The 15501-nt window shown below is 35.4% G+C and overlaps 2 protein-coding genes across 2 annotated transcripts; both read right to left on the bottom strand.

The window, feature by feature from the left end:
• Nucleotides 1-5650: 5650 nt before the first annotated feature.
• ELF4-L1 (ELF4-like 1) lies at nucleotides 5651-6155 on the bottom strand. The gene has a single exon (XM_010416028.3). It carries the CDS (start codon nucleotides 6153-6155, stop codon nucleotides 5808-5810), a length of 348 nt encoding a protein of 115 aa, XP_010414330.2. The 3' UTR covers nucleotides 5651-5807.
• Nucleotides 5651-13356, bottom strand: ABCG31 (pleiotropic drug resistance 3). The gene is made up of 20 exons (XM_087457836.1): nucleotides 12843-13356; nucleotides 12627-12747; nucleotides 12360-12533; nucleotides 11995-12157; nucleotides 11828-11904; nucleotides 11610-11754; nucleotides 11209-11510; nucleotides 10764-11045; nucleotides 10318-10634; nucleotides 10060-10220; nucleotides 9860-9963; nucleotides 9616-9772; nucleotides 9357-9526; nucleotides 8928-9260; nucleotides 8545-8835; nucleotides 8357-8440; nucleotides 8129-8262; nucleotides 7545-8032; nucleotides 7279-7445; nucleotides 5651-7139 (listed from the first exon to the last, which is right to left on the bottom strand). The coding sequence occupies exons 1-20, from the start codon at nucleotides 13202-13204 to the stop codon at nucleotides 6873-6875; spliced, it is 4299 nt and encodes a 1432-aa protein (XP_087313962.1). The 5' UTR covers nucleotides 13205-13356; the 3' UTR covers nucleotides 5651-6872.
• Nucleotides 13357-15501: the final 2145 nt, after the last annotated feature.

A 15501-nucleotide genomic window follows, 5' to 3' on the forward strand; every position in this document is an offset into this window, starting at 1 on the left:
TAGAAGGAGTCTAGCGTCATAGTTTAACCAAAAGAGACCCTAAACAATGACTAATCTAACATTATATATAGTTTCCCAATTAGCTGGCTTAGTAATTTTGTCTGAAACGTAGCTCATATATAATGTTATGTTATTTGAACCAGCTTTTGTTTGCAAGTAAGTAATTTAGACTTTCTGATCTTGGACTACAAATACGTATGTAGAAGATGTTCAACAAGGAACCTCTTCTTTATGGCTAAAACCGTTGATGTCCAAACATTTAATCATGAATTTTGAGTTTTTGTTAGGTTACTTGTTGGTGAGTGTTTCACATTGGCACAACCACAAGACTTGTCCCAAAATGCATGCACAACTCCAAATGCGTGACAATTCTATTGTACTCGTAAAACGGTAACACCATTTAAGTATTTCATTCTATGAAGTGATGAAAGGTAACTTGTATTTAAGTATTTTGTACAGAAAAGTTGAGACAAACATCAAGCAGCTCAGTGTTCCACCAGAAAGGTTCAGAGCCAATAAGCTTTACTTCAAGATACCCACAGAACCAACCACCTCAATTTCTACTCTGCCGAGTAGAGAGCCCCCATTACAGTGATCAAATTCTGTGAGGAATTCCTCTTGGAACCAATGTCACAAAAAATTGTGCCGAGCGCAGCAATCGTTGTAAAGATCAATCTCACGAGATTGTATTCTGGACTTCTCCAGTAGACGAGGTTCTGGAAACAGAGGCAGAGTAGAAATTGAGATGGTTGGTTCTGTGAGTATCTTTTCGTAAAGCTTATTGGCCCTGAACCTTTCTGGTGGAACACTGAGCTGCTTGATGTTTGTCTCCACTCCTCTGTATAGCCACCAAAAGAATTGTTTCGCAGCGGTTGCTAGTGTTTCGAGAACTGTCTCTAATGATGCTGAAATTGTTCAGCCCCAAGAGAGTGTTCTGTTTCTCAATAAATGATAGATCTTTGCTCAAATATTCTGCAAGAGTAGTTGTGGAACGACAAACTAGTTTTTCTTTAGCACTATGAAATATTCTTCTTGCTTCAGGGAAACAAGCTGTAGACTTGTGAGTTTGATGTATGTCCATCGCAGTTTTGCCATCAAAGTTCTTGGCTGTTACTTTTAACGGTTTTACGCAGTAACTTCATGACCTGCAAAAATTGAATATTTACATATTGAATATATATATACTGAGGTCAAATACACAACTTTGTAGTGCTGGCAGCGACGATTCCATCGATCCGTTAATTCCAATGAACGATTTCGGAAAACTCATTGAAACTGAAAAAGTGGTCAAAGCCACTTTGTCAAAAATAAGTTCCAACATCTTGATGAATCAGTTCAGTTTTCTAGATACGTTACAAGTAAACTCCCAAAAGCCATGATAAAGCATATTTCAAAAAAAATTAATAAATAAATTTACAAAAATAGCAAAAATAGGAAAAGGAAAACACATTACTTTTTAATCCATGGAAGCATAAGCTTCGGCAGACCTTTTGAATTTTTCTCCTAATAAATCCCATCAAGTTTGGCACGCCATGAATATACTTGTTTACATTTACTCGGTTTGGATCCTCTGTATGCTACCAAATCGTGAGAATACTTCATCTACAAACCTTGTTTCAAGACACAACGCCATATCGTCGTTTTGAATACATCCTCCCGAAAAAGAATTGTTTTATTGGCTTTGAATTCTAAATATTAACTTCTAAATTGTTGTTCTTAGAATGGCAATCATATTGAAGAGTTCGACCAGGACCAAGATCGTTTATTATCTCCAATCTGCATTTAGGGCAATTGGTATTGAAGATACCTTCAGTATTCGATCCAAAACACATAATACTAATTAATATAAAAACTACAAGATTTTTCATGTTTTTATTAGCGACTTTTTTTTAAGTAATATGACTCTATCAAAATATAATATTTTTAGCTCTTTTGTGGGATATAAATATGTTTTGTTATTGACCAATAACTTGTTATTTACTGGCTATAGTTATTTAGCTACAATGTATATACACAACTAGTCTTGGGCGTTCGAATTTTCGGTTCGGATCGGATCGGATTTTTCGGATTTCAGATTTTTCGGATTAGGATATATAGATTCCATTTAGAATCCGACTGTTTTTCGGATCGGATCGGTTTTCAATTTTTTTAAAAAATCCGAACTTAAACCGAATGCATTATATATATCATTTGGAGGGTAAAATCAAAAAGTCGAGACAGCTTAGTTGGCTAGAATGTGTCCTTTTATCTTCAAGGTGATGATTCCTTATTTAAGCTTAAATTTTTATAATGGATCCATTAATGGTTAATGGGCTTCTAACAAGACCCGGAAATAATTTTAATTTATAAACCCAAATGTATAGAAATTTAATATGTATTCGGTTTCGCGGATAACCGATTGAATTTCGGTTCAGATCGGTTTAAAACCGAAATCCGATTTTCAATCTATACAGAAACCGATCGGTTTTAACAGATAAACCGAAACCGATTTAGATCAGTTTATTCGGATCAGTTCGGATCGGTTTGTTCGGTTTCGGATTAAATACTCAGGGCTATACACAACCATGAGCCACTTAACTTTTGGTGAAGATAATTTAATATCAAAAATTATTGTTGTCCAATAACTTGAATGAACCATATTCAAGACAATTTTTTTTAGGGTATACATGTTGTCAAAATAATTAAAAACAAAATCAAACAAAGATGATAGGAGAAACACATGATGGTTGGCATGCATTTATTATTATTCACACTTAATTATCCACCAGCTCTGTTATGCTAACTGTGAAACCTGACCTATATATAATGCAGGAGAGATGACTGTTGGACCAAGAAAAATGTGGTTTATGGATGAAATATCTACTGGTCTTGATAGCTCAACTACTTTCATGTTTATGGATGATATTCTCACGATTTTGTAGCATACAGAGGATCCAAACCGAGTAAATGTGAACAAGTATAACTTTTTGTTTATATATTGCTTATGTTTTGCTTATCTTCTTCTTCATAATTTTGTTTTAAAACTTAAATCATATCTTAATAATGATAATGTATTGACAGAGTTGTAATCAAATATAATTCATCTATAAATTAAATTCATAAAACAAACTTAATTTGATGAAGATACTTAAGATGGGGTGGAATATTATTAAGATTTTTGTTTAATTTGAAAAAAAAATAACAAATAATTCAATTGAGATGTTTAGAATGGATCTGTTAATACCATATGTGTTTTTTTTTTCCATTAAATACTTTATTGGCTATAGTTAATTAGCTATCTATATACACAACCATGAGCCACTTAAACTTTTGGTGAAGATAATTTAATTTCGAAAATTGTTGTTGTCCAATAACTTGAATGAACCATATTCGAGACCATTTTTTTAGGGTATACATGTTGTCAAACTTGTGAAATTAGCTACAAGCACAAAAACTTGCAACTACAGTTTACATATCTCCTATTTAATATTTCAAAAGTACACCTAGATTTAGGAATTAAAATAATATAATAAACAATATAATAATTATAGGTAATAAAGTTATAGTTATTATTTGATTCTTTATTTAGTTATAAAATAGTTTATGAATTGGTTTCCTTAGTTATACCGAGATTTAGGAATTACAATAATTACTTTACCTACATTATTATTAATTACTAGCAATGAATACACTTAAAGATGATATTTCAAAAAATAATACAACTTAAAAAATAAAATATATAGACAAATGAAACAATAAAAATAAATCTTTAAAAAAATATTTTTCTATTAAACACGCCTGATAGAGTATATTTACACAACCATATATACTGTTAGGCGATTAAAGAAATAGAATAAATCCATGAAATATTTTACATTAAAAAATATTTTATTAAATTTGGATTTAGGTCATTAGTTGGTTATAAAAATATAAAACTTAAAAAATATATCAAAAAATGTTTTTTGATAGACTATATAATAAATATATGAGTCATGGATATAAAATTAAGACATTAATAATTTAAATAGATTTAAGTTATGTATCATTTGTATAATCATCATTTACAGGTTGACTTGATTATGGATTGATATCTAACTAAAATCTTTTGACTTGATTATGGATCGATTGACTTAATTATTCATCAAATAAAAAATATGTTTGTGAAAATAAGTTAACAATACGAGGGACACAAGTTTCTGCTAAAACAAATACGTACATGCATATATGTGTTAGAAGATAAATAGTAACCACCACCTCCAAATAAAAGTTTGATTCCACATCGGCTAGTATATACGAGTACACGATAATTAAATAGATTAAGGTAATATAAAATTTTATATAAATCATAGTTTTTTATATTTACATAGGTAACTAAGCTAATTGAAAGGGTTAATATTTACATAGGTGACTAAGTGCTAAAACAACTTATCCGCTCTATCATTTTCTAAACGGGAAATCAAAACCAAAGAGAAAGTAGTAAATTTATCCTTATCAGTTTCAATCTCATCTAGATAAATTATGAAGGCAGACCACTCAAAAGTCGAAAACACCATCTTCATCAAGTCATAACAATCGGTTAGGAATATGAAATTCTGATTATTTGCGCCAATCATACACTTCATTGCTTAAACCAGAGTAGCTGCTCAAGGTCTTGTGGAAGTATTTGATATATCATGGTTTTTACGGTTTTTAACCATGATATAAATATGCTTTTTGAGTCTTTTGATTTATTTTGTAGGATGTTTTGAGCTTTTACACGTTTTCTAGGATTTTGGCATAGAAAAAGCAAAGTAGAGCAATTTGGATCATTTTGGAGCATTTAACCGGAGGAAATCAACTTGGAGCCAATCAAGAGTGATATGTCGATCGACACCACCTTTGGTGTCGGTCGACACACCCAGTTTAACCGACGAGAGAACCAAGTTTTGGAAGTTTTATAAAGTTGCCCGAAGTTCTCCATAATTACAAGATTAGTCTCTGACGTGTTTTAGGACATATATATAGTGTTTTTAGGTCTAGGAAACCCTTAAGTTTTATTCTAGCAGTTTTAGCTTTTTGAGTGCTTTGGGAGAGAAAGATCTGAACTTTTTTGTAGACAGAAGAATTCTTAAACTCCTTCCTTATTTTTTAAGATCTATTGCTTATTATTCAGAAAGACGTTTTGTTCTTCATTGAATATATCTGAGTAGTTTGCTTGTTAGATTCAGGGTTTTTTCACAAAGTTTTTATGGGTGATTAGATCTGTTTATTTAGGATGAAGAGTTTACTGAGCTTAACCAAACCAACTGGTCATTTGAAGATACATCACATGTACAAAGTTCAGTTGCCTCTCCATTTTTCAGATTCTCGCTCGTACCCATTGTAGAGCAGTCAGAGGAAGTTGAGTGAATTTAACTTATACACAAGTTTTGTAAAATTTAAATTTTGAGAACCTCATTAGTTAGTTGGTCTACCATTCGAATAATAGACACCTTCATAAATTTCTAATTTCTTTTTTTGCTTTTTTTTTTTCAATTATAAAAAATGGTTAGACCCCTTTAGGGTTTCCTTATCTTAATGAATATAATCATCAATTTCTTTTATCTCGTCTGCCTCCTTTCTCAATTTCTAAATGTGCTTTATCATGGCTTTTGGGAGTTAACATGTAAACGTATCTAGAAAACTGAACTGATTCATCAAGATGTTGGAACTTATTATTTTTGACAAGGTGGCTTTGACCACTTTTTAAGTTTCAATATAACTTACAAAATACTAATGCGAGGATCCTTAATTAATGACATCAACACCAACAGCAAAAGCTAAAATCGGAGCTTGTTGTGAATTGCGTCTCAGGAACCGAAAGAGCTCCGTCTGCCGCCGTAAGAACCGGCCGTGGTGGTAGTTGTTGTAGTGTCGACGTTCTTGGCCGTCCTCCGCTGCTGATCGAATTTGTTGGCGAAATCGACAGATAAAACAGAGTAAATCTCCATAACTCGAAAAATATTACCGTTGATCTCGTTGATCAGAGCAACGTTTCTAGCGACGTTATCAGGGATCCGAGACATGTGGTTTTCGTTGACCCGTTGTATCAACTCACGGTTCTGATCGAGAACGGCTTGCGCGCGTTTGAATCCGTTACTCAACGTATCCCACACCTCCATGTCTTCTTCTTCATCACCGTCGACTTCGTTATTCATCTCCAGAGCTTGGACGGAGCGATCAGTTTCTCGATTTGTTAATTTCTAAAGATATATATTTGTCGGATGTAGTAGAGGGAGAAATATGATACGAGGCGACACGTGGAAGAAACCGACCCGGGGAAGCGGTTGTTCGGGATCAAGAAGTGACGAGATTGCGTGAAGGACCAATGGGTAGTGCAATGAAGTGTTTTGTTGGGAGGATACGATTGGATCGGTGACGGAGTGAAAGTGACGCTAGCGAAGAATCGTCAAATATGTATATTTTATAGCAAAAAAAAAGTGATAAACCTACCTCGGACCAAAAAGCTTTTACATCAGAATCATTGTGACACTTTTTAAAACATGCATTTTTATTGAACATATGGAGTAATTAGTAATGAGTCGAACAAAAATACAACAAATTGAAAGACGGTAAATGAACTACCATAATCATGGGGGTTAAATGTGAAACCTTCAAAAAAAAAAAAAAACAGATCAACCAACATATGCAGTGTGTTCAGTGTACAAAACTAACAAAAAATAGCACTAAACAGAGCAAAACAGAATTTTATTTTCCTGTGTTTGTTTTTTTTTCGTCAATGTCAAGGAAAGCTAACTATAGTTCTCTCTGTGGTAAACATAAAAAAAAAAAAATCCTAACTACTACTCGTAGAACGGAACACCAGTGAAAAAGGCAGGCCAAAAATATGAAAGTGATATAACATAGGAGGACTTCTATCTTCTCTGGAAATTGAGGTACTTGATTGAAAGTGCAAAGCAAGAGAAGAAGAGAGCGCAAAAACAGACAAGAACTGCTGCAGATACACCGATCATATCTGGCTTGTAGCCGAAGTAAAGTTCAATGAACTCCTTCACCGTGCCATGGAACGTTGGCTCGTCTATGATGCTCTCCACGTCACCTAGCTGTGAAAGGATCACTCCTTGAAGTGTCCACGCCACTGGACATATGTAATAGAACCATATCCACCACACTGGAATCAACTGAAAACACCAAAACAAACACATTAAAATAGGTTAAAGAATCAAATTCTTTAATAGCCATGACATCATAAAAAAAAAAGTTCTTGATTGTTCGAATGCACTAGCGGCCTTTCATCACTTCGTAGAGTGAAATACTTACTGGTTTTTGGACGAGGAAACCAGAGAGGAGATTCCAGAGAGAGTAGAACGCAGAGGAGATAACCGCGGCTAAGTGCTGATTCGGGGTGAAACCAACCGCCATCATGCCATAGAAGGTGAAGTAGGTGAAGGTGAGGAACATGAACACCAGATACAATACAAACTTGCCTGCGTTCCAATGTCATTATATTAGTATTATTAATTATATAGTTAATGCAGATAGAGAATGATTGAGTTTTACGGAAAAAAGAATCAAAGAAAACTTACTGAGTGTTCTTTCAAAACCAATGGTGAAGTATGTGATGACACCATAGAGGATGGTTTGGGTGAGAATATAAGGTACCTCCACAAGACCTTGAGCAGCTGCATAAGGAATTGGAGCATACATTCCTGCCGCTTTCTCTCTGTAAAAAACCGTTCTTTCGATTGATACAACTGGTTGTACCGATGAAGCGTTACTAACTCCAAGAAATAGACAAGCCGAGTAGAGAGCCCCCATTACAGTGATCAAATCCTGTGAAGAAGTCCTCTTGGAACCAATGTCCCAGAAGACTGTGCCGAGTATAAGCGCAGCAATCGTTGTGAAGACCAATCTCACCAGATTGTATTCTGGACTTCTCCAGTAGACGAGGTTCTGTTTCCAGAGGCAGAGTAGAAATTGAGATGGTTGGTTCTGTGAGTATCTTGAAGTAAAGCTTATTGGCTCTGAACCTTCTGGTGGAACACTAAGCTGCTTGATGTTTGCCTCCACTCCTCTGTACAACATAGTATATATGGTTAGATTTTAAAATTTTGATATTTATATGCTAAAAGAGATTCAAAAATGTAGTTATATGTGTTGTGATAGTTACCTAAATTGGTCAGAATTCTTGTATAAATCTGCAAAGTCCATGTTATATTTCTCTTCCAAAGCAGGCGTAGTTACTTCAAGCATCCAAGTTGCTGGATTGTAACCACTTGATATTGCAGGCACTCCGTTAATCCCCTGTAGAGGGTTTAGGGTTTGTCATATTTTACTTGGGGCACAAGTAACTGAGTGCAAAGATCTAAAACGAAGAAGAGAAGGCCAACACAAGTACCTGAAAGTAATCTACAAGAACCTGTGAGTGTTTACCCAATTTCCCACAATATATAACCTGTCCCCCTCGTTTCATTAGAAGCAGCTGTATTTTTAAGGTTGAGCAAAAAGAGAACATACGTTAAGATCATCCATTGATAACACAACAATTCATAACAGTCTTGTAATCCAAGAAAACTTAGGGCAAACCTCGTCAAAGGCCTCGAAAATGTCAATGCTTGGTTGATGAATGGTGCAAACCACTGTTCTTCCAGTGTCAACAGTGTTCCTTACAGTTCTCATCACAATTGCAGCTGCTCTTGCATCAAGTCCAGATGTTGGTTCATCCATGAAAATAATTGATGGATTTGCTACTAACTCAACCGCAATTGTTAGACGTTTCCTCTGTTCTGTAGAAAGTCCTGTTGTACCAGGTAACCCTACTAAAGCATATCTCAGAGTATCAAGCTCTACAAGTCTCATTACTTCTTCCACAAATTCCTAAAAAAACATGAAAACATATTTTCAGTAAAACTATCCAAATCAGAAGAACCAAATGGAGTAATAAAACTAATTCAGAGCTAGTTACTAACCTTCTTTTGCTCTTTGCTGATCTCTTTAGGAAGACGAAGGCTAGCCGAAAACCATAGGGACTCTTCAACAGTGACTTGAGGAGAATGTATATCGTTCTGCTCAACATACCCGGAGATCCTAGCAAACGTTCGTTGTTCTTTTGGGTGACCAGAGATTCTAATATCTCCCTCTATATATCCACCTGTCTTTCGACCAGCAAGAACGTCCATCAACGTCGTTTTCCCCGCACCACTTGATCCAACTAAAGCTGTAAGAACACCAGGTGAAAAGACTCCGCTCACATTTGATAACAGCTGTAGTCTTGTCTCTGGGACACCTTGAGAACGCATTTCCTAAAATTCCAAAAAAGAAAAGAATAAACATTTACGTAAACCATAGACAAGAGCTGATACGAAAAAAGTGACTGAAACAGAGAAGTGAATTTAAACCTTTGGCATATCAACATAATAGTTGACATTGTGGAAAGTCATTGTCAATGGTTGGAAGGGAAGGATCATTCCCTTTTTCTCACTTTTTCCTTGTTTTGAATCTGACATTAAAGCAGTTTTGGTTTCTTCATTGGGATCGTCTAAGACAACTGCTCGAGCTTTTCTTAGAGCTGCAAGAGAAAAAAACAAAAGAACTAAGCCTCACAATACTGCTACACATATCTAGAAAAAAAAAATCATTAGCAATAGAGATTCTCACGGTTAAGATAAGCCAGGGCGAGAGTGACTACGTTGTTGAAGAGAACTGCATAACCAATGAGAACCGCAATTCCAACCCAATACCAATTGTCATTTGTGGGAAAGCTACGTATCTTTAAAAGGTTGAATCCAATTGAAGTATCCGATATAGCGGATGGCTGCATGATATTTTAAAAGTATATAGTTAAGCATTGTATATTATAATGCAAGTAATATTAGCTAGAATAAGAGATTATTGAACACACCGTCATCCACCGTGTGGCTGTGAATTCATTGACCGCAATGGCACGTTGTCCATAGGATAATGGCGAAACCCAAAAACCCCAAACCCACCAGGGTTTAATATCAGCTGTAGCAAATGAAAAGAGTAATTTATTTTAGCAACTCGAATCAACAAATAAACTCTTTTATGCAAGAAGTAGTGAAGTAGCTAGTGATAGTTAACCTTTTGGAATAACGAATCCACCAAGCAAGAACACTATTAAGATTGCTGCAGATCCGAATGTATTAGCAATGACCATATCTCTTGCTAGAGAAGCCATCATACGAAATAAACCGAGAGCCATTTGATGCACCGAGAAGAGGAGTAACATGTATCGGAAAAACCTAAGGGAGAACAAAAGGAGATTTGTTTGTAAGACTACAAAACTAAAAAAATCAATTGGTTAAGAAAAATATATTAACGTCCGAGGAAATGACTAACCTGCCTGGTGAGGGAGCAAGTCCCACACTGTAGTATACCACACAAGTCCAGACAACAGCTTCAAGGACAGAGTAAGGCACACGCAACAGCCAGCTGGCTATAGACCATGACCAAGCAGGATGAAACGAGTTATCTCTTTGCTTGTAGAAAACCGGGAGACGCGATATCATGAGAGGCAATTCAGAGAAACCATTGAACATCATGTGCACTAGTCCAAAGAAAAGGCAAGACAGATACTCGTTGCCAAATTGTTCGCTTGTTGGGTGTAATCTAGTTCTCAAAAACACCGTGGCTGTGACAAATCCCACAAATGCAACCTTTAAGGAACACAAAATGTTACATATCAGAAACATAGAAGCTTTTATATAACACAAAGTGAAACTCTATTCAAGTCATAAAGATAGCACTGTTAATACTCTAGATGAAAATAGGTAGATATATATTACCTGGCATGTCCTAAAAGTGTAAAGAAACCTGTGCCGATTGATCAATAGTATTTCTCGTTCAAAGCAAGCTTTAAGGTTTTCCCATCCTGATATGGCAAATTTTGTTCTGCATAAAGCTGAAGGATCCGCGGATGACTTATCAAATGGTGTGGCCAGCTTGGAATCCGCAGCATGCCCATATTGCGAGTTTTGGAATGCAGCCGCTATGTCTGAGACAGGAATGAACTGATATGGCTTCGAAGGATCTGCCCAATATTGAGCTTGATCCTTTTTGGAAGTCACCTGCATGCCAACAGTGTAATCGATTAGAGAATAGGACTTTTAGGCTACCATGTGAAGTTGAACTGCTAAACTATATCCCTGAATCATACCTATTAATGTCTTAGTCAACAACCAAACCCTAACAAATAAACAACAAGATTGTAAAAAGAGTTAGGATGTATACCTCTTGGAGAAAATCCGCAACACCTTTACGTGGCGGGAGACGAAATCCTAGAGACTCAAAAAATCCCACCACTTCTTGACGAGGGCCTTGATACACCATGTAGCCTTCTGACAGAAGTATTAAGTCATCAAACAGATCAAATGTCTCTGGTGCGGGCTGAAGAAGTGCCATGAGAACAGTTGCATCCATTAGGTGGACAAAGTTTCTGATGCATTTCACAATCTGAAAAGTTGTTGAGCTATCAAGACCAGTAGATATTTCATCCATAAACAACGTTTTTCTTGGTCCAACAGTCATCTCTCCTGCATTATATATAGGTCAGGTTTAACAGTTTAGCACACAACAGAGCTGGTGGATAATTATGTGAGATAGATATAAAGTTAAAAGAGAGTGAAAGAGACCTGTTGTTACTCTTTTCCTTTGACCTCCTGAAACACCTCTCATCATATCATTACCAACGATTGTATCAGAACATACATCAAGACCAAGCACTCTAAGCACATAATCTGTGGAAACACTATGCTTTTCACCCTTGACAGAAGCAGCCTATAACAAAGAGAAAGTGTCAGGCTTTGTTGTGTGATCAAGAAACATGATATAGGAGCTATATGACACTGACCTTCATAAAAGCGTCAATCTCAGAAGAAGGACGTATACCCCTCTCTTTCTCTAATCGGGTTAAATCTTTCATGTAACCTATAACATCAAAACAGAAAATGTTTAAGAACATTTGACTGGAAGAAGATTTTATAGTGAGTGAGTAGTAACACCAAATGAAAAATTAACCTGCAAATCCTTCATTTGCACCCTGACATCTCGCAGCAAAATCAAGCGTTTCACGAACAGTGAGTTCAGCAATGTGGTTGTCGGTTTGACTGATATATGCTGAAGTCCTCTTAACATGGAACTCATCAAGATTCTCCCCATTGTAGGTAATGTTACCCGTTTTCTATAAAATCAAAAAGTTAAAAGTTTATATCATAAATACCAAAAAAGAAAGAAAAAAAAGTGAACAGAATCTTTGTATGATCAAATTACAAACCTTTAACACATATGCATGTGACTATTAAACTGTAACAGATACCAAAAAATAAGATGCATGTGATATATATGTGAACATAGAGTAAATAACTTCACATGTTTAAACCAACCTTTAAACTCTTATCAAGTTTCCCTGCTAGAGCAAGTAGCAACGTCGACTTCCCCGAACCTGGTGGTCCTAATAACAAAGTCATCCTTCCTGGTTTGATAATCCCACTAATATCTTTCAAAATGTTCAGCTTGTGTTTCTTAGGCTTAATAATCATCAAACTGCTTAAGCAACGCTGCAAAACAACAGAGACAGAATCCACAATTAGAAACAATCTTTTTTTTTGCAAAGTCAGAAGATAAAAAAAAAAAAAAAAAAGAAGACAAACCTCAACGAAATCACGAGAGACATTAACCAAAGTAGGCAAAGCTCTAGTACCAGCTTGAACATCAGCTTCAATGTTCAAATTCTCGAACCGGACTTCGATTTTTGGAACCTCCATACCAACTCTATAGAAATATTTTAAAAAATTATAATTTAAATAAATATAATATAAAAAAAAATTCCTAAAATTAGAAACAGAGGAATCGAAAGAGTCACATACCGATCAAGCCGTTCTTTAATAGCAGAGAGGAGCTTGTAATTATCTTGATCACTAGTCGCAAGAGCTTGACGAACAAGCATCTCACGATCCGCGCGATCTAGCTTCTTCACATCAATCGTCTGAACAACGTTCCCGTCGGCGTAACCAGAAGTCGTCTGACTCTGCGTCTGAGACCGACGAAGGATCGTCGTACCGAGATTACTACCACCGTGTCTCTGCGACGGTAACCTCCCGATCGCCGCCCACCGTAGATCCTCTTCATCTTGCTCGACAGTATCGGCGTTCGACGGCCGCGCGAACGATTCTCTACCAGTCTCAACGTCGAATTCGAAATACTCGCTCCCATTCGAAGCCGCCGCCATTGCTCTCCGAACGAAGAAGAGATCGAAATCGAGATTTGTTCTTATCTCTCTCACGATTTTGAGAATTTGTTTCGTTTTTTTGTTTTTTTCTTTTGTTACTCTCCGAAAAATCAGAGAAAGAGAACCTTTTTTTTGGGACTTCTCTGTTAGATTATTTTGATTCAGTTAAGGGGGAGTCTACATTATATAAAGCGTGTGCATAATCACCGGGCATATTTTGAAGGTACATGAAATGACGGTGTTGCCCTTGTGGTCTTTGTGGAGCGAGGCCGAGTGTGTGTATTTTAGAAAGAGTTTGAGTAGCGTTTGAGTTTGTTTTTGTTTTCTTCTAGAAGGTTGTTTGAATAGTGATTACGATTACTACTATTTTTGATCGAATGTTTCTGTAACTATGGCTATTAAAAGATAATTAAATTAAGCAGTTAATTTTTTCTGTTTAATGCAGTCAACTAAGATTTTTTTTTTTTTTTTTTTTTTTTTTTTTTTGTTCCATTTAGTGAAAATTGCATCTAGAGGGTATGCATGTATGTATTGGGGGAATTTAATGGTTAGATTAGATTGTTGAATTTTTAATTCGTAACTAATAGAAAAAAAGAAAAGAAAGTTTAATTAAACAGTGATGCCTTGTAGAACTGAATAATCTTGTTGAAGCGGTAAACTTAAAACTTATATGTAACCTGGAATTGCTAAAGATAGTATAGTATTCTTCGTGGTGGCCTATATTATTCCATTTTTTCCGGTAATGAATAGGTAGATAAGTATTTTGTTTTTCATTTTATTGTTAAAAATTGAAAAATTAAGGATTGTTTGGTTGGGTTTTTTGTGAATTAGTTATTAACTTTTTACTGTTTTCTTAGAAAATATAACAAAACTCATAAAGTAATGATATTGGAGAATTAACGTAAAAGAATTTTCATTACATCTGCGTTTTAGTAGATGTCCATTGCCGTTACACAAACCCTTAATTCCTTTTATTGTTGCAATACAACTCATATTATAGATGGACACGAAATCGTTTTTTCTTTCTTTTTTCTAGGCCGAGATAGACACGAAAATGAAGAGAATCACATTTATTTGATTGATGTTCTTATTGGTTACAATTAGAGATTTAGTTCGGTGGAAAGGATATTGAAGTTTTTTTTTTATAAATTTGTGCCGAGGCACGTCAAAGTCAGGCTACAATTTTCAACCAGACGAGTTAAATAAGACGAGAACAGAAAACAGACGAACTAAATAGCTCGTCCAACTTAAACTATTGACGAGTCTGTCGTCAATTGCTAGTCGTTTTTTTCTAATTGTTTTCTTCCTTTTTTTTGTTATCCCTTTTTCAGGTACTGTATCCCCTTATTTATAGAATATTGTGTCGGTTCATCTATCAAAAAGATCGCAATACCCTTGTTCACATTCCAATAATTTTGGGCTTTATGTGAAGGTCTTACGTGAGATTGAGAATCCACCCCAACCAGTAATTTTGTATCATTATTGTTTACAACTAATTTCTGACTCTATCTTTTTGAATAATCTTGTAATTATAATATTATATATTGTCTCAAAATATATGTATTGTTTAGAGACATTCACGTACTGGTAATTGGTATCCATACAAATTCTACACAGATTGTAAGTTATTCTAACAATCTCAATGTACAATTTTTTTTTTTTTTGTCAATGATTGGACCACAACAGATCGGACCATTAGCCAAATTCCTACATTCGTAGGAAGCGGGATGACTTACGATAAATGTACAAATTTTTACTCCAATTTGTATATAAATTTTAATTTTATTATCCAATAGCAAATTCCAAAATGATTTTGATGATATAATTATCATCACTAATGATGGTTCCCACTTGGTTCACTGTGGTACGTAATTTCCTAATTTAATTTTGGTCTCGAAACACTAGTTTTTTGGTGGGCTTTGTATTATTTCGCCTCATGCACGCTTATTATATATAGAACCCATTATGAAAAAGCAATGTTTTTTAGTTTTTACTTTCTACAAAAAGAAAATGTATAATCCCTATTTCTCCTTCCGCTACGTTGGGGTTTTAGAACAAATCAATCAGTGCTCTTTATTATCAAAGAGAACTTACGAAACCCCAAGGGGGCAGCTGAGGACGACGATGGATATTCGACGAAAACAGTTGGCCATACAGAGTCGACGTGGAATTTTGATATTTTTTAGGGCTTTGCCTTGTAAAAAAAGGAAACTGATTACGTATAAATAGCTGCGTTCTCGCTCTTCGTCCCTCTCAAAACTTATCTTCGATCCTCCTGTTAGCCTCGTCGTGCTTTC

Source organism: Camelina sativa, chromosome 7, assembly GCF_030686135.1.
Source record: "Camelina sativa cultivar CO46 ecotype springtype chromosome 7, ASM3068613v1".
NCBI classification, from domain to species: domain Eukaryota; kingdom Viridiplantae; phylum Streptophyta; class Magnoliopsida; order Brassicales; family Brassicaceae; genus Camelina; species Camelina sativa.